The 27,539-nt window shown below is 43.8% G+C and overlaps 1 protein-coding gene and 1 non-coding gene across 2 annotated transcripts; one reads left to right on the top strand and one right to left on the bottom strand.

Moving 5' to 3' along the window:
- Positions 1–1,087: 1,087 nt before the first annotated feature.
- Positions 1,088–26,557, bottom strand: CAPN6 (calpain 6). The gene is made up of 13 exons (XM_041740128.1): positions 26,485–26,557; positions 19,374–19,547; positions 10,607–10,738; positions 9,387–9,595; positions 8,673–8,865; positions 7,937–8,130; positions 7,626–7,703; positions 7,331–7,517; positions 5,150–5,272; positions 4,775–4,977; positions 4,065–4,186; positions 3,581–3,717; positions 1,088–2,749 (listed from the first exon to the last, which is right to left on the bottom strand). The coding sequence occupies exons 2-13, from the start codon at positions 19,536–19,538 to the stop codon at positions 2,567–2,569; spliced, it is 1,926 nt and encodes a 641-aa protein (XP_041596062.1). The 5' UTR covers positions 19,539–19,547; positions 26,485–26,557; the 3' UTR covers positions 1,088–2,566.
- On the top strand, positions 23,999–24,107 carry LOC121483685. The gene has a single exon (XR_005985806.1). It is a non-coding gene; the product is annotated as a U6 spliceosomal RNA (small nuclear RNA).
- Positions 26,558–27,539: the final 982 nt, after the last annotated feature.

Raw genomic sequence — 27,539 nt, forward strand, 5'->3', positions numbered from 1 at the left:
CATGAATCCCTAATAATCATGATGTGATTATTGACTGAACAACCTCAAGTAAGTTATTTAGCCTCTCAGTGGCTTAAATTTCTTGCTTCTAAGAAAACAGGGACAATGACAGCACTTTATATGGTTGTTATGGTCTTTAAAATGAGATGAATAAAAATAAAATAAAATAAAATAAAATAAAATAAAATAAAATAAAATAAAATAAAATAAAATAAAATGAGATGAATAGTATAAAGCATTGGGTGGGGAGCCTGACACATAGCAAACCATCAAAAGGTGTCAGTTCCTTTTCCTTTCTACCATTTGATTTGTGGGGAGGAGGGGGAAATTCTCAGCGTGAAAAAAAAAAAAAAAAGAATAGCTTCTTTGAGCTTAATTGTAATATCCTAGTGCCATCTGTTGACCACATAGAACTATTACATTACTTGTACTGCAGAGTTTGTTTCTGACAAAGCCCTACAGCGGCATCTGAACACCTGTATTTAAAATGTCCTTTCTAGCGTGTTTGGGACTAGTGTTGTAGGGATGGGGATTGAGGGCTTTAGGGAAGGACTGTTCTGCTGAGCTGGAAGACCTGTCCCCTGCCTCGGTACCATTGCCTGTCAAGAGGCAGGGATCGAGGAAAAAGAGAGGAGCTTCCCCCATATCCTACCCTAAGATTGGCAGATGAGATAATGAGAGTAGAACCAAGTGAGTGAAATATTCTCGTCCATTTGGCTCTAAAGGAGATGCTGGGAGGAAGGAGTTGGTATTTTCTTCCGTTGGGAGGACTGCCCTTGAAAGATATGGGCACCGTGGCTTTGGCCTGGAGTCCAATCCCACAGGGGTTTCAAAATCGTGTAACCTCAAATACCATGCAAATATCCCTAAATGTGGAAGAGAAGAGCCCCCCACCCCATCATCCAAACCTCCCCATTCCTCCCACCACCACCACCACCCTGCTAGGCCTAGATTGCACAGATTCCCCTATCCCCACTCCCAACTCTAGCAGCTCCAAAACAAGCCTCAAGAGATGGTCACTTCTGCTGTCTTTCCTATGCCAACAAATCAAGTCAAGACTGGTAGCTTTATTGAATGTGAACTTTATTGTGGTTTGGATTATGTAAGGCAGTGTGGTGAAGGCACTGCAGAAGTTACACAGACTGAAAAACATGGTAGGAAATGAGTGAGCTAAAAAAAAAAAACCTACAAAATATATTTGTAAATGAATGCGTGCTGGACTAGACTAAGTACTACAACTATGTTTTATCTTCATCATTGCAGAAGCATTGAAATAACTGTCAGAGGTGGGGTGTTGGGAGGGGTTAGGGAAGGCTTCATGGAGGAGGTGGCATTTATGCTGGACCTTGAAGGAGGGGTAGACTGTTGATAGATGAGATGGAGGGAAAAACATTCTAGAATGACTGACTCTAGAGAAATTCTGTAGAAATACTGAAAACACAAGAGGGCAAACAAACGCCCCCAGGGAGTGAAGCTACCCAACTCGGAGCAAAAGCTGAGGGGCCCGAGGCTGGGACCCAAAATCTCAAGCCCCCAAATGGGGTCTTCAGTACCAATGATATTAGGAGGCACAGGACAATGGGCTTGTTTGTAAACCTAGCAGCAGCAGGAGATTTCACATTGCAGTCAGGGGCCCCAAACTGGCTAGACTATGCCTGGGTGGATTTTTCTCATCTTTTCGGGGGGCGGGTGTGGTACTGATTCATCCTTCCTCTTGCCCACTGACTGCCTGAACCGTAGTTCATGCGCGCCCATGTGCGCGTGTGTGAGTGTAGGTGTGTGTGGATGGGTGGGGGACCGAGGCTTTGTCTCCCACTGCAGCTTCTTCCACTTTTCCCTCTTGCGGCACACAGCTGGCTTCCACCGAGCTGGAGCTCAGGCCCTGCCTGCTGTCTAGGCCTCACTGAACTCTCAGCTCGTCATTAAGCACCTAGGAAGCTTCCTCAACATGAAGGTGAAACCTACTGTGGGGGGTGACTTGGGTTAGGGCAGGACTGCACTTTCCGGAGGTGGTGATGGTGGTGGTGATCAGTGGTGGTGGTTGGAGGTGGCACTGGTATTGGTGGTGATAAAGACTGGGGACTTAGAAGCAGGCTCTAGCTGCTGGTAAAAATGCTGCTGGGAAGTCTGTAGTATTAAGTCAGGAGCTGGGATGTCAGGCTAGACCAGCTTGGCCTTGATCACCCCTCCTCCTTCCTTAACATGCCCTACAGGAGATATAACACTGGGCACCTGAAAGCAGCAAAGACATCTGTAGGGTATCCAGGCTGTTGTTGTCCTGCTGAAATCTCACCCCCGGAAGCCCCAGCGATCTTTGGATGGCAAACATCTGTATGATCTCCACATAGGACTGTCACCTGCCCCTGTCCAGCTGCTGGAGGTATATAGGTTATGTAGCTACTGATGCTACTTGGATCGGGAGGTATGGGGAATTTCTCAGAAGAAAGGAAAAGTGAGTTACTGTGAGTTTCTTTCTTTCAAAAGATTATGAATTAGGTAAGACCTGGCATCTGACAGAAAATATAAAGGATGGAAAGCTCTGTCAGGACTCCCTAGAGCTGGAGATTTAGAGCTCAGTGAGATCATCGCTGGAAATAACCTTGAAGCTGATGTGGCCCTGCTTGACTTTGGCAGTTGGGCCACCCTTCTTGCGCAGGTACAGAGACTTCAGATCACGGCAGTCGCTGGGGTCAGCATCCAGAGTCACCTGCCCCAGGAACTGATCACAGAATTTTCGGCTGTTCCACACCTGGAAAGACAAATCGAGAGAGCGAATATGAACCACCCTCTGTGAGACCAGACTTTGCCCAGCGGCATCTAGAACCCAGCACTGTACTTAGAAATGTCTGTTTTAAAACCAGGAGACTGGGGCACCTGGGTGGCTCAGTGGTTGAGTGTCTGCCCTTGGCTCAGGTCATGATCCCAGGGTCCTGAGATCGAGTACCACATTGGGCTGCCGGTGGGGAGCCTGCTTCTCCCTCTGCCTATGTCTCTGCCTCTTTCTCTGTGTCTCTCATAAATAAATTTTTAAAATCTTTAAAAAAAATAAAAATAACAAAAAAATAAAACCAGGAGACTATCTTTCCTGAATACTTCTCTGGCTAACAGGAAGATACCTCAAAGAGTAGAGGTGAAAAGCAAGCCAGCAGGGCTCAAGATCAGCCTCAGGCTGTGAGATGGCTTTGTAAAGGCAGCTGGGCAGAAGCATTGAGTCAGGGAAACAGCCAAACTATAATGGTCCATCCTGACCCAGCAGGATAAGGGTTATCTGAACTGGCCTATGTTTCCCCTCATGGGATTTCATAGTACATGTCAACATGTGTACCTGTGAGCATGTGGGCTTTCGTCCACAATGAAAGGGACCTCCAGAGAAGAGGGTATTTACAATGGAAATTAATAAGGAAGTCAGTGTCTGTGCTTAGTGGGAGGTGTCTTTGAGTAAAAATAAACAGCCAAAGACCAGGATGACCCCTGCTCTCTATCCTGGATAGCTGAGGCATTTAGCAAAAGCTAGCATCTGAAATGGAATGAGAGCCATCCCAGGGTAAGGGACAGGTGGTGTCCCTGTTCACACGCTTACCTGCACTATAATAGGAATGTCAGTGGTCCTTCTGTAGAAAATCGCCTGGGTGTCAAAAATGGCATGAACAGTATTCTTTTGGATGGGAGAACGGACTTCCTCCTTTCCACACTTGATGACCAAATATGGATTTACCGCTGGAACAAAGCGACAGCCGCTCTTAACATAGTGATTACAGTTCTCTTTCTAGATAGTCGAGAAACTATTTCACTGGGACTTTGAGCCTAACACCTGGGTACCAGAATGACCTTAAACCTTTGTTCCCACCCAATTCCCTTTCTTTTCCATCCACTATAAAAATGAAGAGCATATAGGCCTTGCCCAAAGAAGTTTACAACCTGTTCTTATTCCAGGTTGACAGCCATCCTGACTTCCCGAGACTGAAACTACCCCTGGAGAGAATTGTTCGTGACTGCCTTTTCTAACCATACATGCAGTAAAGGAAACTGGAGTTTGCTTTCCTAGACACCTCTGCAGTTCTTACTTTCATTGGCATACTTCTTTTCCAGGCCCTCAGCGCTGTGAACAGTTATCTGGGTGACTACTTTCGGGTAGCCACGAGCCAGGTTCCAGCAGGACATCTTGGGCATGTCCAGAGTCAGTTCCCTGAAACACCAAAAAGAAGACATGCCGCTGATGATGGATGCCCTCCGATGAGAGGATAGGCCTGCCAAAACAGACACTGCTGCTGAAAAGCATGAAATGCCGAGTGACCTAGCCTATTCCTTCTCAGACATGGCTTGTATTTTATGAGTCTGTTTTGCTTTCCCCTGGCATTAAGTACCAGGAGATAAAGATCAGAAACAGACAGTTAAGAGTGAAGCCGGGCTGGGGTGAAAAGGTAGCTTTGGTGACCCAGCACTTGGAACATAATAGAGGAGCAGTGAGGAGTGCCAGCTGTTTAAGAGAAAAATACGGTCCGCCAGACAGAATGGAAGATAGGTATAAATGGAAAAGCTTAGGTTAGATAAGTGGCAGCTCAGAGCTCTGAAGCTCAGACCTCTACTGGGGAATTTTTCATGGTTAGGAACATAACCATTTTGAGAAATATTGCTACCACCATCATTTCAGGAAAGTCTGACTTGAACTGGTTGTCCTTTTGCACATCTGCAGAGAAGGAGCTGGGCCAAGGGGGTTAAAAGTGGAGGCAAAGCAGAGACTAGGAGTCTGCAGGGCTGGCCCAGGGAGCTGAACCTGAGCTGGACGGGCACTTCAGAGAAGATCCTCAGGAGAAACTCGCTGGTGCGGCCATGCTGGAACATGGTCGGGACAAGCACGTAGTTGCCTTTCTTCAGGTACTTGCTCAGAAACACGGTGCGAGTGTCAATATAGGTGGAAGTCCCTGCACGCTCCTGGATGTAGAGATGGTGGAGGCGGAATCTGCGGTTCATCTCCACCTGAAAATGAGACAGGATGAAATGCTGCATTCTGCTCAAATCACAGTTTGTGTTAGGAGATCCTAGGTCCTCGGCTTTCTTTATCTTGGGATCTATCGTCATCCCCAGAATCCTAGGCCATCCTGTGATCCTATTTGCTATTCTTCTCTCTGTGCCAGAGACCCATTCTTACCTTGAAGAGCTCAAATCCAATGATGTAATTGTCAGGTCTTCCCATGCGGCGGTAAGTACGCAGGTCCTTTTGCTGCAGTGACATAATGACCTTGTGCCCATCCTCAGGCACAGTGAAGATGTACTAAGGGAAAAAAGGCCACCAAGGAGCTTAGTTAGCACTTCTGTTTCAGATGAGCCAGCTCAGATTTCAGGGAAGAAAAATAGATTATTTTCTGGGCCTTGCCACTGACCTGACAATGGATGAGGCCTCGGATGATTCATGGACTACTAAGTGTAGATCATATATTGCTTCTCCCTATAGCATTGAGCATGGATTGAGAGACAACTTCATGCCTAGGTCTTTGATGCCAAAGAGGGTATACATCTTGGTAAGATCTTGGGTTTATTTTATATTAAATCCCTTGCTCTTAAAAGCTGCATGCAGAAAAATTCCAGAATCTATAAAGGGAAAAGGCCCTTTTGTTTGACTTAAACTGACACTATAGCATCACCCTTTGCTAGTCTCTTATAGCCAGCCCAGAGGGGCTGGCACTTCCTCAGAGAACTGATACTTCACTACCACCTCTTCAGGGAAGCTGCAGACCTGTGCTTGAGACTTTGAAACATCATCTGAGGGAGTCATGGTGCTGTTGGGAAGTAAAACTAAAAGGCATCTGATTGTTCTCTCTCTCTCTCTCTCTCTCTCTCTCTCTCTGCTTTTTTCCTTTCCCTCCCTTTAGCAAGAAGCAGAAAATAAATTCAGAACCATAGGTTCACAAGGCCCGTAACGATCAATATTACGCAGACAGTTAAGAGTGAAGCCAAAAGCCCGTTTCCCTAGCTTGGTAGATGTGCCTGATATTTGAAACATTTACAGGTTTGTACGTGGAAATGAGGTGGTGCAATGGGAGTCTTTCTTTCTTTCTTTCTTTCTTTCTTTCTTTCTTTCTTTCTTTCTTTTTCTTTCTTCTTTCTTTCAGATTTTGCTTATTCATTTATGAGGGACACAGAAAAAGAGGCAGAGACATAGGCAGAGAGAGAAGCAGGCTCCCTGATGCGAGACTTGATCCCAGAATTCCGGGATCATGCCCTGAGCCGAAGGCAGATGCTCAACCACTGAGCCACCAGTAGCCCCCCTTCCTTTCTTTAAAGACAGTTAAGATGGAAAGAATGGGGGGAAATGTATGCATTAAATAAATCAGCCTACTAGTCTTAGTGTCCTTCAAAATGCCTGGCTAAGGAGCCCATGGAAAGAAAAGACACACCTATGTAAGGTGGCAGTACAGTCAGAATTCTTGTGTCCTGTGGGTTACCTCATCAGTATGTCAAGATAATTACAGATTCAAGCTTTGGATGCCTGGATTTTTTCCTTTGGGGCATGCCTGGGCTTGACCCATCATGTATCATATGGAATCACATTGTAATGGAAGATGGATGGGATGAGGTCACTGACAGGGTAGTGCTTTAAATCCTGGGCAAAATGACCTGGGTCTAGGTGAGAAAAGGGAAGCATGATGATGGCATTCAGAAGATTTACTGCATGAGAAAGAAGATACATATTGTAAATGTGCACCCCAGAGAACAGTTGATCAGCCAAGAAATGAAAAAGAATCAAGAGGGTGTCTGGGAGCAGATTCTTTCTGTCCAATGAGGGACAATTGCAAAGAGCCACACCAAGAGATGTGGCATCAGGGGAGAGGCAACCAGAGGAGATAGCTGTGATTGAGTACTACTGCCAACATACTTCTCTGCAAAGGGACACAGTCTGCCATGACTTGCAGCATCAGAGCCAATCCCTAGGCACGTTGGTTGCTGAATATTACACAAATTGAAAAACTGAGGTCTAATAAAAGTAATTTGTTAAATAGATATTTAAGTATTTAAGGGCAAAAGGGTACACTGAGTTAACATAGCTTCCTGAGTTTAGGAAGCTACTAACCCTACAGCTGGAGGAATAGAAGTATGAAGTTGGCATTATTAGAATCTAGAATCTAGGAGAAGAGATCCCAGACAGCTGGCAGGCGTATCTCTGTGTACACCTAAAACTAATACAACGTCATATGTCAACTGTATCTCAATAAAAACTATATTAAACTAAAAAAAAGAAAACCTGAGGTCAAAGAAATACTGTAAGGTGGGGCCTGAGTTTCTATTGCCTTGAGAAGTTGGAGGCAAAGAAAAAAAACAAATTGAATCTAACCTGCGGATTCTGCAGGAAGGTATCACGATTGTTATAGCAGCCTCCCGACCGGTTCATCAGGGGATCATCATCCACCGTCCAGCATCCCACCACCGATTCCAGCTCCTTGCGGCCAAAGATAGGGTTGCTCACATTGCGGCAGACATTCAGTTCATGAAAGTTGCGGCAAAAGTCCTCCAGGCTCATCCTTGTATGGGAGGAGGGCAGGAGGAAAATGAAGATGGTACTGAATACCTACCATTGTAGTTCCACCCAGGAGCCCCAGTGCCCTGAGCGCAGAAGACCCCATCCTCACCAGAACTCTCCATCATCAGACATAACAAGCCCCAGGTTCTTGCGGTCTACCACAGTCAGCTGCTGCCACTCCTCAGAACTGAAGGCAAACGAATGAAAGGATAAGCCGTTAGGTTTACCATTGACTTCCTGTAAGCAGGACACCGAAGAACCACAAGACATGAGGATTGGGCCCACTTTATTTCACCTCTAGCTGGGTCCCAGAGCCCACAGATGTCACTAAACATTGACAGCCCACTTACAGTCTGGAGGAATGTGTTTGAGAACTACAGGGCTTTGGAGATGTGGCAGTCCAAGTGAAATGTCACTCACATTTCGCTCCAGGGGCCGCTCCATTCCTGTCGTCCTAAGGGGTTCCTCAGGCGAACCATGTAGAGCTTCTCAGTACTGAAGACTTCCAGCAATCTTTGTCCAAGACGGATCTTGCGAATATCAGTCAAGGTGTAAGTATGGCCCTTCAGAAGACCCCAGTCAGTTTCCACTTCTTGTTCCTCCTGATTGGGAGACTGAAAGCAAAGAAAGATATGTAAGGCCATAAGACCTGGGAGGCCCAACCTTTTCCTTGATTGTTTTACCCCAGTGTGGTGGAAGCTAGTCCTATCCCTAAGCAGATAGAAATTTTATCCAGAAACCTTACTTGACACAAAGCAAGTGAAAGAAAGGAAATAAAGAGCTTCATATAAGAATTCAAACAATTCAGCTTGAAACTACCCACAGTAGTACACTGATATGAACAACTGGAACATTTTGGTGGGGCTGGCTCAGTGTATGAGCAAGCAGCAATACCCTCCACATCCAGGGGCAGAGGCAGGAGGAATTATTTGGCAGAGGCTATTGACACCAGCTCACAAATTGCATCGGCCCCCAGCAGGGTGGTTGGTACAAAAGGATGAAAAGGTACAGAGCTCTGGGGCCTCTGCTCCAGGACTCAATACGTCAGTTTTCTGAGTCCCATAATGCCTTTTCCCGAGTCTCTGGGGATAAGGGGGACATTTCCTACTAATTTTGTAGTGTGAGCAAAGAGTGGTTGTTTTCGGTGACCACAAACCTCAATGGAGCAACAGATCAGTCCTCCTTTGGTAAATGTTTTGTATAGCTCCCCGAACAGCTTGTACTTCTCCTCAACCAGCTCGGTGTATCTTCCCTTCTGCATGTCAATGGTTTCGGCCAATGTGCCAGTGAAGTCCACAATGATATCAGTGGTGGTCAAACCATCGAGGGCTTCATAACAACCCAGCAGCCTGGGGGCAAATATGCAAGGTTATCTTGGTAACATGATTTTTTCCAGGTCAAGGACATCTTGTTCCCAAGAATTAGAACAGTCCCCACCCAGCCAGCCTTTACCAGCTGACTTTTCTTCCAGGTATGAAATGAAAATATCTTATTTTGAGATTATAGTCAGAGATTTCTAGGCTTAGGTTATGTTGAACAAGGACAGTCTATGAAGAAGCTTCCTTCTCCAGGGGAATATTAGGGAAGGAGAAAATGTGAGGCCATAATGCCATGTGATCTGCAGATGAGAAGCAGGAAGGGCTACCTAGGAGCAGGGGAGGTTTTTAATGGGAACAAGAAGAGCTAATTTCTCTATCATCCAGGATTTCTGAAGCCATTTCCATGCCCAAAGCAATGCCTTGGATCTGACTGATCACCTACCCAATTTAAACTAAGGGTCCCAGCTGGGAAAGAATGAGCTCCCCAGGACAAAGGTAGCCTTCCCTCCCTTGGGTACCCTGACCACTGACTGGTCAACCCTCCTCCTTACTTTGCATAAGCTTTTTCCAGTAGAGCATTCCAAAACTCATTCATGGAGGTGGAGAAGGAGAAAACCAGATCTCCATTGATGGTGGGCAGCAAATCATCAATCACTACCTCAGTCCATTCTCCAAAATGCCAGAAACGGAAGCGAAATATCCCAGCATATTTATCGAGTTTTCGAGGGTCCCATTCCTGTTCCTTATGGTTGGGAATTGTCTGGAAATATAAGAGCATTCATACAACTGTTTTTCACCAGACCATATCCAAATACTGAGTGGTGGTTGACTTTCAGCAAATCTATAAGGCAACAGGAAGCACACCAAATACATCTGGTTTGGGTCTAGGTGGGGAAGTCTTAGGTTGGGCATTTTTGCTTCCCTAGTTCAATTTTGCTGAGGATAATATTACCATGCCTGCCCTGAATACACACAGGGTGACTGGGGGAAGCCAGTTAGGGATTAAATTATTTCCCACAGGTAAACTATAAACTCGATCATGAGAAACCATCTACACAAACATATTCATGCTTGCATGTTTAACCACCTAAGTAAGGCATTTTAAAAGATAAAATCACTGAAAATACAAGACCCTTGTACTTTCAGTTTTTAAAGGTCCATCCTAGAGATTTCACGTAGATTCTACATAGATTTTATTCACACCTTGAACGAAATTTTGTTGAGGAAACTGTCCTTTTTATATGCAATTACACATTAATCTTCTAAAATTATTTTTCTGAAGAAAAATCAAGTCAAATTAAGTCAACACTTCTTTGCCTTCAACTCTACCTAAATGCCAAAGGAATTTTTGTACTCAATAATTTATTAGGACCTTTTCAAGGAACTATTTCTACATTTCATGTCTTTTCTGTTATTCATATCTGTGACTTCCTGGCCCCTGCTGGCTCTATACCCCAATCGGTGCAGAGAACACAAGTATGCAGAGCTAATAAGTCAAAGTGCTGCAAATGAGAAAATTAATCACACAACTAATGTGTGACAAAGCCAATAGAGTAAAATGTTAATGGTAAGAATCTAGGTGAGTATATAGGTGTTCACTGTAAAATTCTTTCAACCTTCTGTATTTGTAAAAATGCTCATAATTTGTAGAAGATTCTCATGATTCAGGAATTTAAAAATCTAAAAAAACTTACGACCTGGCTTTTCCCAAAATTACTAAGAAAGACAAGAAAGCAGAAACTGAGTGAGGTTTCACAAGAGAAGGAGATACCTTTGTCCAGTGAGACTCCTGAACAGCCAAACAGGAAAATGCGGAGACCATTGGCTTGTGCCCCAGTCTCCCTTGGATCAGCTGGTGGTTGCTGATGTTGCCCACGATCAGGTGGGGGTCATCACAGATGTCCTGTGGATACAATAATTGGTTCTCAGGGTGTGGAAAGTGTTTCCCGAGAGTCAGTGTGAGCTGAGGTAGGCAGGGCAGACTTTACAGAAGAGGTGGGGTCGAAGATAGCGACTAGAACTTCCATAAGTCGGATAAAGGGAAGGTCTGGGGCGGGAGGCAGTCTGTGGGTGAAAATACAAAGCAGGAGATCATCTGGCCACAGGGAAAGGATTATGTGGGGAAGTGGCAGGACAAACGGGAGAAGAGGATGTAATGGGACAGGTTGAGATATGCTAGTGGGGGCCCTTAGAGCTAGCATTGCAGTTTGGAAGAGTTTTCACTCAGTCAGTGAGCTTTTGAAGAGAACTAGAGATTAGCACATTTCTTTCTGGTCCTATTGGTCATGAGGAGATTTTCTGAAGCACCTGGGCCTGGAAGGGTAATTGCATTTCAAAAGACAAGGCCCTATGGAGATGAATGCTTCTCCCTCCCTGGGAAAATGAGTTTGGAGACCTTGTACAGAAAGCCCCTTCCCAACATAAAGCAAAGGCAATGGCAGTCTCCATGGCAACTAGATTTTTCCACATCTTTGGATGAATATTAGATGGCAGCAGTACTAATAGCAGGTGGTAATAGACTACTCACAGGAGCACTTCAACACACTCTTTTTTTTTTTCCCCACAGAGGATATTCTGAGGGAAGCAGACAGAGTGAGGGTAGCATTTGTTTGGGGCATATGTGTGTTTCTTCCCTCAACATGTCAACAGCTGTGCCATTAATGAGACACAAATAATATAATGATGACAAAATGTCTGAGGGCACACTGGAGTAATTTTCCAAGTATGATAGGTGTCTAGAGGAAGGATCCCCAAAGTCTCCTTGGTGATAGATAGGATAAATTGAATAGCAGTAGTAATACTGGAGTTGAAGCCTTAGTGGTGACTAGCGTTAGGCAGTTGGACAAGGGAGAGATATGGAGGCATAATGGGTAGAGAGACAGGGGTGGACAAAGGCAGAGCCGCATACATAACATCACATAATTGAAGACATGATTGTGTGACTCAGAGAATCAGCACTTGCAGAGTTCAAAGGCAGGAAATACCAATGAAGTCTTGAGTAGCTGGAGAAAGCTTCATGGAAGAGGCTGTTGGCCGGTACCTTGACATTCTGCTTACCCAGCAGAAATAAATCCTAGTCTTAAATGGAAAGAAAATCTAGACATATATCCTTTTAAAATTTATTAAATAGAGACAGCTATATTTTTCTGGTTCTCAAACCTCTTTTTTTAATGGACATAATTCTCCCTGATGAAGGGTCTGCTCTACAGAATGAAACATTCCCTATATTCTTTAAAAGCCAAAATAGCTCTGGAAAGGAATAAGCATTCTAGGCAGGGACAAATCCAAACTGAAGATTAATTGGGCATCCCTCTGCCAAAAGGAGAGGGTTAGGTGGGTTTTCAGTTTTGGATTTTCTGGTCTTTTCTCTCTCTCTCTCTCTCTTTTTTTTTTTTTTTTTTTTTTGATGCATACCTAGTGTCGCATCATTACTTTTTTGGTCTTAGAAGAAGACTTCTATCTTAATATATTTTTATGGGTTGAGAGTTGCCTGTTTTTCCACTTACTCAACATAGAGCAGGTGTGTTGGGTGAATTAGTCCCTGATATTCTTTCTCTTATAATTGTTTCTTTGGCCTTTTTAAGATGAAACTAAACACAGCTTTTCCTTTGTGGGTCAGGTGTCACCATTTTATTGGGAGCGAGATATAAAGGTCTACAATGACTTCTTGGGTTTTGATGATGCAAATAATAGTTGCCTAGCATGGAAAAATAATAAAGTGAACATGGATGTATGGAAAAGTGTGCTTTTAGATTACTAAGGCAAATTGTTTGCTGGTTTTATGTAAAGTTATTAGTGGTTGGCATTACATTACAGTGTCTTCGATTTCCACGAGGCTCTCATTTCATAGCAGGGATCCAGGCTCAGCCAACACTTTTGGCATGCCAGGTTTTACTCAAGACCTAAAGGGTCACATAAACAAGTGAATACCAGTAAACAGAACTCAAATTGAGAAACTGAGCAATTATTCTCCTGTAGATCTAAGCTGAATGTGGTCATTTGTGTGTGTGTGTGTGTGTGTGTGTGTGTGTGTGTGTGTGTAGCTGTATGTCATTGTGAAAGCATATAAATTTGGGCCAAAAGAGTTCCTTATTTTCTATTTCCCTTTGTAAACTGACCCATGCCTGTTTTCTTAATACATGATGGATGGCCATTTAACAATAGGTTTTAAAGCATGAAAAATTAACAGGCCATAGGTTGTCAAAGCTGAAGGAAATTTAGGGGGCTGTTTACTAAACCCATCTATCACAAAGGAAAAAACAAGCTCAGGGAAGGGCAGAAACTCCCCCCTTAGCATGCGGCTAAGTTAGCAGGAGACTGAGGATTGGAGTTTTAGGTTCTTCAGAAGTACATATAGTTAGGAAAGAACACTCAAGACCTCAGCTAGTCCACCGCTTTGCCTTTATTTTAATCGATGGCCACCACACAAAGGGCAATGTTGTGCAGCTCTTCAGAAACAGAACTGCAACCACCTCTGTCAGTTATCCGTTCCAGTGCTTCATGTCTCTCTGCTTATCCCTTTTAGGCAAAAGCTCTTCATCCTTCTGGAAGACTTGCCAAAAAGTTATAGTTATAAGTTATAGCGTAGCTTTTGGTTCCAGGCTAAATGCCACCAATAGTCTTTCAACTCCTGAATTTAATCCACTGAATGTGAATCAATCTCTTATGTGTGTCAGTACCTTGACGTGAAACTAGGGGGAAAATCTTTATTATGCCACATCCTCTACCTCTTGAAGGAAGTCAGAGACTAGAAAGCTCAGAAGGGAGAAAGGGTAAAGGGTAACAAGCCAGTGTGGATCTAGTGGCCAAATGGACTTTTGGGTGTCACATTTGAAAATAATGAAATGGCCATTCATTGACTTTTTCCCTGGTTGTGGATAATGGGGTGTCTTCGTGTTGGAAGCAAGGAAGTAAGGCAGGAGAAATTTTTCTGTAACTCAGAGCTGAGATGAAGAGTGCAGATGGGATATTTCAGCCTTAGCTCTGCTGGACTGGTAAGGAATGGAGTTAGGGAGAGGTCACAGCTCACATATTCACATATTTGGGTGGCTTGAGAGGGAGGGGAGATGCTGGGCCCCTAATGGCTCCCAGCTGTGTTGGCACAATTGCTGTGATCCTTGAACTGGGCTGTTTGTCAAGGCAAAATAATTTCTTAGGGGGAAACACACACAACTAGGAAGTTTGACACCAAGAGTAAAGCCAGGAATGGTCCCTGCATATCCCCATCCCCAAGCCATAGCCTTCTACAAGCAAAACAGCTTCTCTGGGAAGTATGTTCTCTTAGCTGAGCACTGAGAGTCCTTCCCAATGTTCTCACCTCATCTCCCTTCATAGAGACCTCTGAAAGATTGAGGGGGAAGGAGACATATGATTACAAGCCTTGAAGCCCCACACATGTCATTCTATGTGACTCCCTTTACACCTACCACATCTGTATCTTTTGCAATTTTTTACACACGTGAAATTTGCAGGCAATACACACTGAGGTCCCAGGTAAACCTCAAGAACCACATTAAAATGAAAGGATGCTGAGAAAACCAGCAGCCTTAGAAAATTGAACCATCTCTAGGCAGGGCATTCGTAGGTGGAGCTGGGCTCAGAGACCCATGTTGGACCAGCCTCTCTCAAGGAGTTCACTTTACCTATTGGGGAATTTCACTTTTGCATGAAGAGTTTGTCATCAGTAAAATAACCTCTCCAAGGAAAACTCAATATGAAGCCTGAGATTTAAGGCCTTAAGCCAAACTTCCACTTCCAGTGTAGGCAACCAGTAACTACAGAGTTGTCTTCTGATTTGAATCTTTAGACTTCAGATAGAAGACTCCAGGTATAAATCTCAAACTGCTTTATTGGGAAGAATTTACATATCCATGTAATGGAATACTGTTCAGCCACAGGAGGGGCAAACTGATTACATGCTGCCAAATGATTGACCCTTGAAAACACTATGCTAAGCAAAAGAAACCAGTTACTTTTACTCTTCTGTTCCAAGTAAAATGTCTAGAGCTGGGTAAAGCTAGATAGAAACTTGAAGTAGATTAGTGAGTGCCTGTGATGCAGGGAGGCAGTGTTTACTCACTACAAATGGGCACAAAAGGTCTTACGGGATGATGTGACTGTTCTACAACTGGACTGTAATGAAGTTTTTGCAGCTTTGTGAGTTCACTAAAAATCATTGCATTGTACTCTTACAACAGGTGAATTTTAGGGTATATAAATTGTGCTGTGATAAAGCTGGTAGAAGGCACACTTTAAAAGGAACAGGACAGATGGAGATAAACAGGATGGGCCCATTCAACTCTCTTCAACTGTGTCACCAGTGGCAAACATTAGGCCTAATTAGTTTGGGGTCATGATCTCTGGGGAGGATGAGAAATTTATGACCAGTCTAGGCCAAAACTATTGTACAGAGGTTCCACATTCAGTGGGTAGCTAGAAACTGCTATCATCACAGAGAAAAGTGTTTCTCCTTTACTGTTTCCTCCCAGGCAATCTGTCACAGAGGCCTGTGCATTCTGCTTCTAATGTCTCCCTTCATCAAACTTTCCCTCCATTCCTACCACTTTGCCTTTCATCCAGACCCTCATCACCCTCCTCCCACCCAGTGTAGTGAAATGGCTCCTGGGGTGGATATTCCTCATGGAAGGACCTGGGCAAGGGTAATGGTGAGTAGAAACCGAACTCAAAACTCGACCAGAGCTGACAGAAGATCTTGTGCAGGTGCCCTTGCTTTCCCCACAGCTGGCTGTGCAGATCCCCATGAGGGCTTGTTGCACTTTAGTTAGGGATTAGATGTGTCTGACTCTAAGACACTGCTGTAGCTGGGTATGAGTCAGTCAGGAAAAAAGCCAGAGACGGGTAGGAGGGGAGAGTGGCTGGAGAAAGCAAGAAAAGGGATTTTTGTGGGAATTTGGCAGCCGGATTTTAGCCTAAAAATTTCACCTGAAGCCTTACACTGTAAGTCAGTGTAAATTGGTATAACTTAGAATTTTCTAAGACTGTATATGTTGAAGCTCCAGGAGGGCAGGGAAGTTTAGGAGTACACATCTTGAGCAATATATTCGTGTGCCCAGGAAGCTAGGACAACAGCTGGGGCCATTGGACCAGTGGAGGAGTTTAGGAGAAGGATTTTTTTTCTGGAGGGTATGGGCATATGAGCTGGCCCTGAATAACTATAAAACATTCCCCAAATCCCGTTCTATCTAAAGTGGCTCCCTAGGACACAGAAAGGAGGTAGCAATTGGGAAGAAGGGGAAATTCAGTCCTGCCTGAGAATACTGGGGGCTTGGCTGAAGTCATTTGGTTCAACTAGCAGTGGGGTTTACAGGCATGGAGGCTTATAAAGCCTTTTGAACACAGGAAAGAAAAGAAACAGAAACTATTAGGTTAATCACGCTTCCTCCATCTTAGAGACTTCAGAAAATAGTCCTGGTTGGGGATGAAGCAGTGTGGCATGCCAAGGGACAAGATGTCTGCAAGCTTCCCTGCAAACCAGGCTCTCAACCTTGCCAATGAAGTGGGTGAAGCCAACGACCCATCTGGTCTTCCTGAGCCAATTCAGAGAGGCCCAGGGCTGTCTCTCGGCTTTCCTGATGGGAGGCCAGAGAACTTTGACGTGGTTGTTGACCACAGGCTTGGCCTCCATTCTGGCTGGAAAGGAATCCACAGCTTTTTGAGACTCAGATGGTGGTCCAGAACCTTGTTTTTCCCTCACTTTCCACAAGAGGCCCCTTCCCCAGCCACTCCAATCTATGCTGATCTGCCCGTTCTTCAAACCCCTCCAGGATTTACTGTCTGTGTGCCTGAAAACAGCATTTCTTATATCAGGCATTAATTTATTATTTAACTCTTTGATAGCTCCATATCCATCTCTCCAGATACAATGGGAGTACCTCACCCCAGGCTGTGTCTACAAACTGCACAGAATAGGCTCTCAATAAATGCTTCTCAAGACCCTCCCTTTGGGCTTAACACTAGGCTCACAGTATGCTCTCAAAAGGGAGAATATGGATCAGTTAATGGACATACAGCATCAACCCAGGGAGGAGGAATGTGAGAGCTGACTAGTGGGAAACTTATTAATTTTAGCAAACGAAGACACACAAATAACTCTGTCTCCTTGAAACAGCAGCATGGCAGCATGAAAACCAACATGGGCTTTGGAGTTAAACCTGGATTCAAATCCTAGGGTGTCAGCAGTCTGACCCCCGAGTAAATTCTTACCTTCTCTCTGAGACGCAATTTCATCATCAATAAAATGGACGTAGTAATATTTACCTTTATTTTTCAAACCAGAAAAAAAGAATCACATCAGAGAAATGTATAAGATACCTACCTTGCCAAGCCATGGCAAATGAAGATGAAATGAAAAAAAAATGTTTAGAAAACTCCAAAACACAGCCTCTAGGACCAGAGTAGGCATGACATAAGTGCTGATTTCTTTTCCCACCCATCCCAATTCACCCTTTCTTTCTGACATCCCTTCACCCTAGAAGGAGTATTGCTTGCTTCAGGGGCAAGATGGACTTTTGCCATGGTTATTAAGTCTTTTTCCTTCCTTGCTTATCCATGTAGGATTGAGTCTACAGAATTTGGAAGAAGAAGGCAAAGGACAGAGGGTTGAGCCAAGACAGAGTGGGGAGCACATGCCTAAAGACCGGCCAGTACAGGAAGCATTGTCAGCTTGGTTCACATCTGGGAAATGGCTTCGTGTAGCTTGCGATTTTGCAGCCCATTGGGTCTCCTCCTATCTCCTCCAGGACCTCTCCCTCATCAATCATTCCTTCTCTCTTCTGTGTCTTCAACCTCTTCTTCTTTACTGTTTACTCCTTGGCCTAGAAATACTTTCAAGTCTGTCTTATTTTAAAAAGCTATTCCCCCAACCCCCAGAAAACTTTCCTCGATTTCCTGTCTCCTTTTCAGCTATTTCTGCCCCATCCAGTCTTTTCCTTCAGATCCAGGCATCAAAAAAGAGTGATGCCCCTCATTTTCATCATCCATTCATGAGAGTGGCATTCAAACAACATATTTCTATTTTCCCCATGCATTTCTGCAAAAACAAAACAAAACAAAACAAAACAAAACTTACCTCTTTGCATACTGAATTAGTGGCTAGTGAATTCTGCTCATGTTTCCCAGATTTTTATTGCAGGTCAGTGATCTGCAGGGATGTCAACAACTGGAGGCACGGAAAGTCAGGAGTGTAATCTTCCTTCCGATGGAGAGAACTTCTCCAAATCTCATACTCTCAATGGCTATCATATTTTGTAGGCAAACACTGAGACATGTCCTTTGAGTCACATGGGAAAAACAAGAGCCTTCAAGTGACCAATGTGTCTTGGCACCACCTGGTGGCAACCTACATCAACTGAAGAGGCTCTTGAGAGAAGTTCATTTAGGAGTGTAAACTGTGGAAATTGCAACTAAAAAGCTTGTTCACTGAAGAAAGCAAACCTCCAGTTGCTGAAGGAGGAGGTTGCATAAGAGTGCACAAAAAGATACATCAATACGTGAGATCAGAAGGCCTTCAGGATATTGTGAAGGTCCAAGAATGTGCACTTCTTTTTTTAAAAAAAAAAAAAATTTAGATTTTATTTATTTATTAGAGAGGGAGAGAGAGCACAAGCAGGCAGAGGGAGAGGGAGACTCCCTGCTGAGTAGAGAGCCCTACGACATGGGATTGGATCCCAGAACCCCGGGATCATAACTTGAGCCGAAGGCAGACACTTAACTGACTGAGCCACCCAGGTGCCCCTAAGGATGTGCATTTCATAACAGCCCTCTGTGGTCTTTGTCCCTGGTCACCCACTTTGGGAGGGAGATCAGGTATAAAATCCTTCTTCCAGTTATACCCATTAGAGAGGGAGAGGTTGCCATTTATTCTTCAGATTCCATCATCCTATCATTCTATACATTGAGCTCCTACTCACACAAGGCTTGCGAAGAGGTCCTGAGACTTGCTTTAGAGACACAATCTATAGCTGTTCCAGAGAACCATAATGGCTATTAATAGGTAGTGAAAGAGCTACATTTTACTTAGATCCCACTTGGCTAACAGTGAGGGGATCCAGGTGATGGTATGCAAAGAGCAGCAAAGCAGTCTCCCTCCCCAGTGCAAACTCCATCTTGTCATTGTAGAGTTCATTTCATTTATGCTAGTCACGTAAGGAGTTTTCATCCTCACTGGTCTCAGATTATCTTGAGGTTGCTATGATAGGTAACTCAAAAAGAGACAAGAGTATAATTGCTTTTCGAGGTACCCCATTTACTCAAATACGCTTCCAAAAGAAAACATGCCTGGCATTTCTTTTTGTTGCTGTTCTTTTAAAATTGCTATCTGACCCAATATGACTGAAATTCAAGATTCCTCAAGCTAGAATCAGAAGCACAGATCCATAAAACTTGCCATTTTAAAGCTGTCTCCTGAATTGCTTTACCCGTAGTAGGTGGTGCAAGAGACGCAGTGGACCAGGCAGAGTTACGATGAAAGAGATGGAGAGGGAGACAGAAAGTAGAAAACAAACAAACAACAAAGTTACCTGGGGACGTTTCCACACCACCTTCCCCGGAAGCAGTCGGTTATAGAAAAGTGAATCATTCTCAGGCAGAAAGGTTGGGTCACAGAAAAGTCTGCCATCTTTGATGCATTCCTGCTTCAGTTCCTGGTACTTCTGGTTTTTGAAGAGCTTCAGAGGAGGACCCATAATGCCAAACTATGTTGAGAATGAGAAAATTTGTGGTCACTGAAGGAAGAAGACCTTAAGTCTTTTGAAGATGACCTGAAATTAGACAAACAGTAGCCATCCCAGTGACTTATTCCTGGAGCTAGGCACTTGGAGCTTGGCTTTAAAAGAAAAGTGAAGGGACACATGGGTGGCTCACTGGTTGAGTGTCTGCCTTAGGCTCAGGGCGTCCTGCTTCTCCCTCTGCCTGTGTCTCTGCCTCTCTCCGTGTTTCTCATGAATAAATAATTTTTTAAAATTTTTTAAATAAAAAAAAGAAAAGTGAAGATTTTCAGGGAAAGTAGGGTCCAAGCTCTGCAAATAATTAGTTTAGCATGGGGCTTTGGCTAGGTGCCTAACACATTTTGGGGCCTCAGTTTCTTCCTCTGCCAAATGGGGCAATATGGGCCTTAACAATATTATTGAAAAATAGATAACAAATGTTAAGATTGCTCGGTAAATCTGAGTCACTGTCACTTAAAGGGCAATCTTCCATTTACATTGACAGAGAGGAGTTTCAGGCAAAGGACAATCAAAATTCGAAATTCAAAGATAAAAGAGAAAAATCGTTTTACTATATTCAGAAGTTGGTGCCTGAAGGGCCACACACTTTGTGCTTGAGAGGAGAAGCAGCCCCTTTCACTTCTAAGGAGCCTTTTTACACAATTCCTTCCCTTTTATCATTTAAAGAGCTTTGCTTTTTTTTATTACTGGCCAGGAAGGCTAATGCAAGCAACAGAGCTCAGCAGATGGCCTCCAAAGACAAGGAAAGATAGAAAGATTGTATGTGTCTTTCTTCTTCAAAGTCTAACATGCAATCATTTGCCCGCTTTAAAAGGCAGACTCTGAAATTCAATTACACTAATTTGATGGACTATAGATTCTTATCCCATGGCAATACATTACATTGTTGCTTTCTTTTCTTTAAAAAAAAATTTGCAATGGCTAAATAGAGAATTAATATAGAGCTCTTCAAGCAATGATCTATCTGAGTGCCCCACACTCAGATGTCCTTAACAACTGGTTTTTATGAGGATAATTTGAAAGGCAACTTTGATTTTAAATAGTTTTGGGGTGATAATAGGGTTCTCAATGCCTTTGCTTGATTCACAAAGATAGATTCATAATGATTTTAATGATTCTCTCTTGACACTCAGATTGTTAGTAAGCAGAAGTTTGTGAAATTTACATATTTCAAAAATATAGTTTACAGATAACTGTGTCTATATTTCATTGTTACATGCGGGTGGGAACAGGAAAATCTGACTAAGGTCACAGTATGTGCTGAAAAGTGGGCAAAGTTTGAAAAAAAACTAATTAGCGCTTTAAAGAGTGCCTGTTTAGGTAACGCAGCTCAAATTCCAGTTAATAAAGAAGGAGCCACTATTTTACAAGAAGTGAAATAATAATCAGACCTCTCTACTGTCTTACTTCGTATCCTTTCAGTATTACATTGAAGTGACTTACTGATAAAGAAGTCTTCCAAAAAAATAAAAATAAAAAAAATATTAAAAAGTCTTCCTATTTGAAAACCATAAAAATAATCGAATTCAATGTTATTTGGAAACTACAATATATAAAAACAAACTTGCCGTTTCTCTGAATCCGAGGAATAAGAAGCTGAAAAGAACTATAAGTTTTATATATATATATATATGGCTTTATTTATTGACAATCGTTTTTCAAATTGAAGGTTACGGGACACTGTAAAATACCAAAATGCCTTTAGTCATCAGATTTAATTCTGTTCACATATTTTGAATATTAAAAATGTATCTCATTGTATTTGAAGTCATGAGAGGTATCAGTAATAATTTTCCGTTAAGCAGTATCAGAGCCAATCTGAATGTATGCCCAGTCTCCTTTCTTGAGCCTGTTACAAATAGGCCCTAATTTTCACGTATGCTCTAACTTATAACAAACACTACTGTGCCTCTAGCTTTCCCTAGAAAGTTTGGTGGACTGCCAGAAGCTGGGGATTGTAAATGGGGGACAGTCTGGGGCAATTAGGGTATTTAGTTTGCCAGAACCTACTAGTCCTTGAACATTTTGGATAAATGGGTATTTCCTGTTCTTGGGAAGGCCCTCTGCCCCATGTCTCCCTTGCTACTCAGTCAAATGGCGAGTCAGGCGGGAGTCTGCAAAAAGAATCCCTGTTATATAAGGAGGGCCTGTCTACAGACAGAAGCTGCATCAATTGAAAAGAAAATTGGGTCTGATTTGAAAACCAGTATGATCCCAGTAGACTCTTTCAGAGGCAGAATATCGAGCTGATACGTACAGGGCAGAATATCAAGGCAGAATATCGAGCTGAATATCGAGCTGATACGTACAGGGCAAGCTTTCTGGGTGAGGGCACTTGCATTTTGGGGGCGCACGGTAAATATGGAATAGCAGGCTATCGGCCTGAAATTTGACAGGCTTTCATTAGAATAAAATTGCAGTCTCATCTCGGACTTAGAGAGCAGAATTGGGGCCCGTTTCTGGGAATGCAGGTAACAGGGGAACTGTGTTCCATTTGCTGAGACCTTGGTTCCTTTGTGAGTCAATTTTCTCATCAGGGGAGTGGGGTTATCTATCCTGCCCTCCTTAAGCTGTGCCTGTACCTAATGAGGCAGTTAGTGTAAAAGTACTTTGAATAAGTAGAAGGGGCTCTGTAAATGCAAGATATACATCGTTAAGTGTTCTCACTGCCTGGCACAGAGCGGGGCACGCATCCGTCATTCAGGATATTTCTGTGGAACAAAAGAATGTCCTAAGTAGACAATTCATGTTTGTATGGCAATTTCTCATTTGAAAAGCCCATTTCGGGGCAGCCCCGGTGGCTCAGTGGTTTAGCGCCGCCTGCAGCTCAGGGCGTGATCCTGGAGACCCGGGATCGAGTCCCACGTCGGGCTCCCTGCATGGAGCCTACTTCTCCCTCTGCCTGTGTCTCTGCCTCTCTCTCTCTCTCTGTGTGTGTGTGTCTCTCATGAATAAATAAATAAATAATCTTAAAGAAAGAAAAGAAAAAAAGAGAAAAGCACATTTCGGTTCACAATCTCTTCGTGGCAGCTGCGTTCCTTAGGTATTATCTGTGTCCTTTCTTTTGTATCTGCAGAAATGGCAACTCGAAGAAGAGGTGGCCAGAAACTGGCAAAACTGACGCAAACCTGGATTTGTGTTATGTCAGATGTAGTGTGCAGCATCCCCTCACACTACACTGCTTCTTTTGGTCACTGCCTTTTTAAGGAAGGGACTTTTTTTTTTTTTTTAAGCTAAAATGAGGAAAACCCTCCAAAGCAAACATGATGCCTAACTTTGAGGCATTCTGCCTAGGATTTATTGCCATGGTGGATATTGAAAAGGTTCTTTATTTCCACGGTCTGATGATCACAAGAGAATTGGAACCCTTCACATCTGCGGGTTCATGAGTTAAGTCTTAAAAAAAAAATTCTGGAAACCCAGAAATTTGTTAGTTGGGTTTGTCATAAACAACTTGCCCTGCTAGAGCCTAGGAGAGTGGAGAAGGGTATGCTCCTTCTTGGCTATCTTACTGCACCCAACTGTGAAGACAAGAGGGTTAGTTTAAAGACCACGTATTGAGAAAAGTCTGTAAACAGAATCAAAGCTAGGGCTTTGGGAATCAACCAAAGAGTGCCTCTGGCTAACAAAGGGAATGAGCACATCTAAGATGAGGCCCTCCTCCCGCTGTGTCCTGAGGGTCCTATCATGGGTGGTTGGGTGAAACAGAGTGGGGGGAGGTTTGCATTGAGACAACGGCCTCAAGCAGTACTATTTCAATTAGGACCCACTGCCTTAGAGATAAAGTCTGAAGAAGGCTGTGTGGATGCAGGCAAGCGGGAGGGATGGGTCCAGAGGGGGGTAAAGTTGGAAATGGCCAGGAGAAGTAGAGGGAGCCTGCCACGTAGACTATAAGGCTTCAGTTGGGGGTTGGAGCTTTTGTTACTCACTGAACTGGAAATCATGGGGAGCTGGGCAAAAGCTTACGAAAGAAATCACTTGTTCTTCACCTGTGGGTCAGCCTTAATGTAGAAACCAGATTTTGCTCTAAAACATGAAATCTGCCTCAGTTTCTTAAAGAGAACTGTTCTCTGATAAAGGGAATTCAGTCTGCAGTTTACAAACTGCTTTTGCCCTGGGGGGTGAGTGGGAGAGAAAGGACTGGCACTTAAAGTGGGGGGGGGGAGCATGGTGCCTGAGGTGTTGTCCCCAGCTGGTTTCTCCCCCACACCTCCCCCAGCCCTGCCCTTGGTTCCTCCTTGTGCTGCACTTGAAGCAAAATAGGAGGTAACAGCAATTAGGAGTTTGTGGAGCAAACTGAATGCAAAGGATCGGATTCTGCCCAAGCATGAAGTAGGGGCCACTCTAGCCTCACGTGAACCTGCGGGGTGGTGTGGAGAGGGAGAAGTAAGAGTAACTCAGCATCCGTGTTACACAGGGTGCTCACTTCCGCAGCACATACATTAAAATTGGGATGATACAAAGCAGATTAGCGTGGCCCCTGCACAAGTGTGACAGGCACGTGACCCAGTGAATAGTGCTGTCCATGTCTACACAGGCAGAGTCATAGACCATATGAATGCACACGCATCTACCAGGGAACATATAACTGACCAGATTCCAATTGTTGGCCAGATATCCTGAGGTCTGAAGGGGACCATAAAAGTCCTCTGATCTGGCCTTATCTCGGACATATCTACTCCATCCAGAGAGAAGTTCAAAAAAATTCAAAGAAGAAAAAAAACAGTGCACAATTTCTTTTAATTCCATTGTTGAAGAACTTTATCAAAGAATACAAAACAATTCAGAATCATGAAAAGAGCACAAGTAGTTAGCAGATCCAGGATCAAGTCCCAAATACCACCTTATTTAGTGTCAGTAACAGCTCTGTCCCTCAGTTTCCCCATAAGCACAGTGGAGATATGATGGCTGTCCTGTATACTTCAGAGAACCTTGTTGGGGGGATCTAATGAAATTAAGTTTGCAAACATACCTTTAACTGTTAAAGATAAGATGTACAGTGGCAGTATTAGAAAGCATTCATTTTTAGCAAATTAAATCTCTCTTCTGTCTTAGCGGAAAATGAGATTTAATCACCTGCCTTACTGAGGGGGGCACTTGGGAGGATGAGCACTGGGTGTTATGCTATATGTTGGTAAATTGAACTCCAATAAATTTTTTTAAAAAAAATCACCTGCCTTAATTATGACACTCACTGACATTTAAAAGACCGATATAAAATGGCCCCTCTGCTATTCGATACCCTTCCTCTCTTCCACCTCTCCTTTTTGGCTGGCTTGCCCCACTACCCGTTTTTTCCCCTCTTGGATTAATAAGCCCATCCTCTAATGCTAATTTTACAGCTTTGCAAGAATCTAATTCCAATTTTTATAGAATGTTATAGGCTGGAAGGACTCTTAGAAATCACAACACCCCACTCCTCACTCTCACAGGAAGGTGAAAGCACGGGCCCAAGGTTACACACACACAGTGACAGAGCTGGCGCTAAAACTCAGACCTCTTGCTTTTGAGAATTCTCATTGTCTTCTTCTCCACAAGAATGCACTTAGGAGTTTTGTGTTTGAATTGCAAGCTGTCAGAAGATGAGATGATTTCAAATCAAGGCTAATCAAAGAAACACTGTTTTGGGGTCACAAAGGGACTTTTTTCTGCTTTTAATTTAGGAACTGAAAACACCCAAGAACATGGAAAGACTTTTTTTTTTTAACCTATTCCTGACGACAGCAAGTGTTTTGACTTTTTCCCTGGCTTTCTAGGGACTCAGTAAGGATAAATAAAGAACAGTATTTAAATTCCAAGTATTCACAAGCGGACACGTGCATATGCACACAAACTGTCAGAGGAATGAAAGAGTTAATTAGCAGTCTCCCACCCATGCACCCACCAGAAGAATCTTTTTTTTTAATTCCTCCACACTGTAAAATATCCTTAATTTCACAACAAAGATTAGTAAATGAGACCTTAGCCATATTCCAATAGAACATTCATACAAACCGTGATGCTTTATCCTGAAGTGGGAGGAGGTGCCTGTCAGGATGTTAGGATTTGTTTCATTTTCCTATATGATTCTCACCAAACTTCAAGCTCCAAATCCTCAGAACTAATTTTCAATTGCAATACCCTGAACATTTTTTTGCCCCCGCCCCTCGCCCCACTCAGCCCACTCTGGCCAAGTAGCCCACGTAAGCCCCTGAAACTCGTGAGTGGCAGTGTAGTGGGGAAGAAGGGGACAGAGCCCCAACTGCAAATCAAAGTTTAAGCTAGAGCAAAAATTGGAGAAGAATCAAAGCAGGCTGGCCAGGGGCTAATAATGAAAGATCCAAGATATACCTGTCAGCAGGGCAGGAGGACCCCCAGCTGCGTGGAAAGGACAATCTCTGCTGCCATTTCCTCTCGTGCAAGAGTGCGCAGCCTGTACATCCCACTTCCAGGGCTTTTAAAGACCTTTTGTACATAGTAGATCCAAAATTATGCCTGCATTTCAATAATTTGCCCACAGCTGTGGGTCAGCAGAAGCTAGAAGGAAGTCCCATCAGCCTGGTTTCTCCCTCCATGCCTCCTTTCCAGGTTTGTTCTTCCTTATCAGGTATTTTGGGTCATGGAAGGCAACACACACACACACACACACACACACACACACACACACAAACCAACACACAACTGATCGACATCACCAGAAAAAAATCTCATTGCCAGGCAAACACAATCCCCCAATCAAAAATCATTCCATTCATTTTGAAGTTTTCAAACTATTTTGCACACATATTGGATTCGGACACATCAGAAACTTACAGCTGCAGAGTTTGATTAACTATAAAGTTCAAGTTTTTTCACGTCTTCTAGCCTCCAAGTTATCCAGCAAATAAAATTCCAGGATAAGGCTGCAAATGCCCTCTCTACTCACCTGAGTTATCCCAGGAGCCTTGCTGCAGCTGCGGCCGCTGCCACTCTTAGCCAGGTAACCCCTCCAAAGTCTGTTCAGTGAGTGCGGCTGAACAAAGATTCAGGCTTTCTTAACCTGAAAACTATTTGGGCTGTACCAAGCTCTGCTCACAGGGGGAGGTGCCTCGCAAAAACTTCAGGAGCCTTTGCCCCGCCTAGCAGTCAGAAACTGATCCTGAGTCATGAGGAAAATCTGGAAAGCTCCCCTGCCAGATGTGCAGACGGGATGCCCACTCCAGATCCACCCACCAGCAAATTGGAAAACTCAGGAAGCCACGTTTGAAAGTTCTCTCTTGTTCCAAGAAGAAACAGGACTTTCAGGGAGAGGTCTGCAAGATTTCTGACTTTTCTGTCCCGGGGTGAATAGTGCAGATGTGGACATTACTCGAGAGAGGACATGGAGAAAAAAAATCTTGAAGTGTCGACAAAGTTCTTATGGGCTAGGCTGCAGGCATGGCCCTTGTACACGGATCTCTGAGGGTGGTGAGGGCTTCTGCAGGTGAGTGGGAGAGAACACGGAGCTGATGGGGTATAGGGAAGAAAAGATTGCTTTGTGAAGCCACAGGTCACTTTTGGCCAAGGGCAGAGAGAAGGGAGCAAGAAGAGGGAAGCAAGTGGGGTTTGATGCCAAAGCAGTTGTAGGGATTTCAAGCAAGGGGGCCATGGCAATTCTACCTGGCCATGTTCGGCGTAAAGTAGAGCAAGTAAGTGTCTGCTCTGAAAGGCCAACCATGAGGCTTCAGGAGGATACTTTAGGGGAATACCTGTAAAATGCTCTGCTGCATCCTTGTCAAGGCCCTGCTCCCTGAGACAATTACCGGGACACAGTCCCCAGGGACACAATTCCCACGTTGTTTTGTTTGTTTCAGTTTTCCCAACCTATGAAGACTCACTGTCTCATTCCTTCTCCAGCTCACTTAACCAATGTGGTGCCAACCTCTTGACCTGAAATTATCACTCCCTGCCCCTACCCCTGTGCCAGGTCTCCTCCTGGCTAGTGGAAGGGAGGGAGACAGG

Source organism: Vulpes lagopus, chromosome X, assembly GCF_018345385.1.
Source record: "Vulpes lagopus strain Blue_001 chromosome X, ASM1834538v1, whole genome shotgun sequence".
Taxonomy (NCBI): Eukaryota; Metazoa; Chordata; class Mammalia; order Carnivora; family Canidae; genus Vulpes; species Vulpes lagopus.

What these genes read in the sequence shown, in the direction of transcription:
- CAPN6 (XM_041740128.1), bottom strand. Translation starts at nt 19,538, where the DNA reads ATGGGTCCTCCTCTGAAGCTCTTCAAAAACCAGAAGTACCAGGAACTG. An exon ending in AAAGAAGTATGCCAATGAAA is followed by an intron (nt 3,718 to 4,064) that starts GTAAGAACTGCA and finishes GCTTTGTTCCAG; the next exon opens with CGGTAAATCCATATTTGGTC. An exon ending in ACATTCCTATTATAGTGCAG is followed by an intron (nt 2,750 to 3,580) that starts GTAAGCGTGTGA and finishes TTGTCTTTCCAG; the next exon opens with GTGTGGAACAGCCGAAAATT.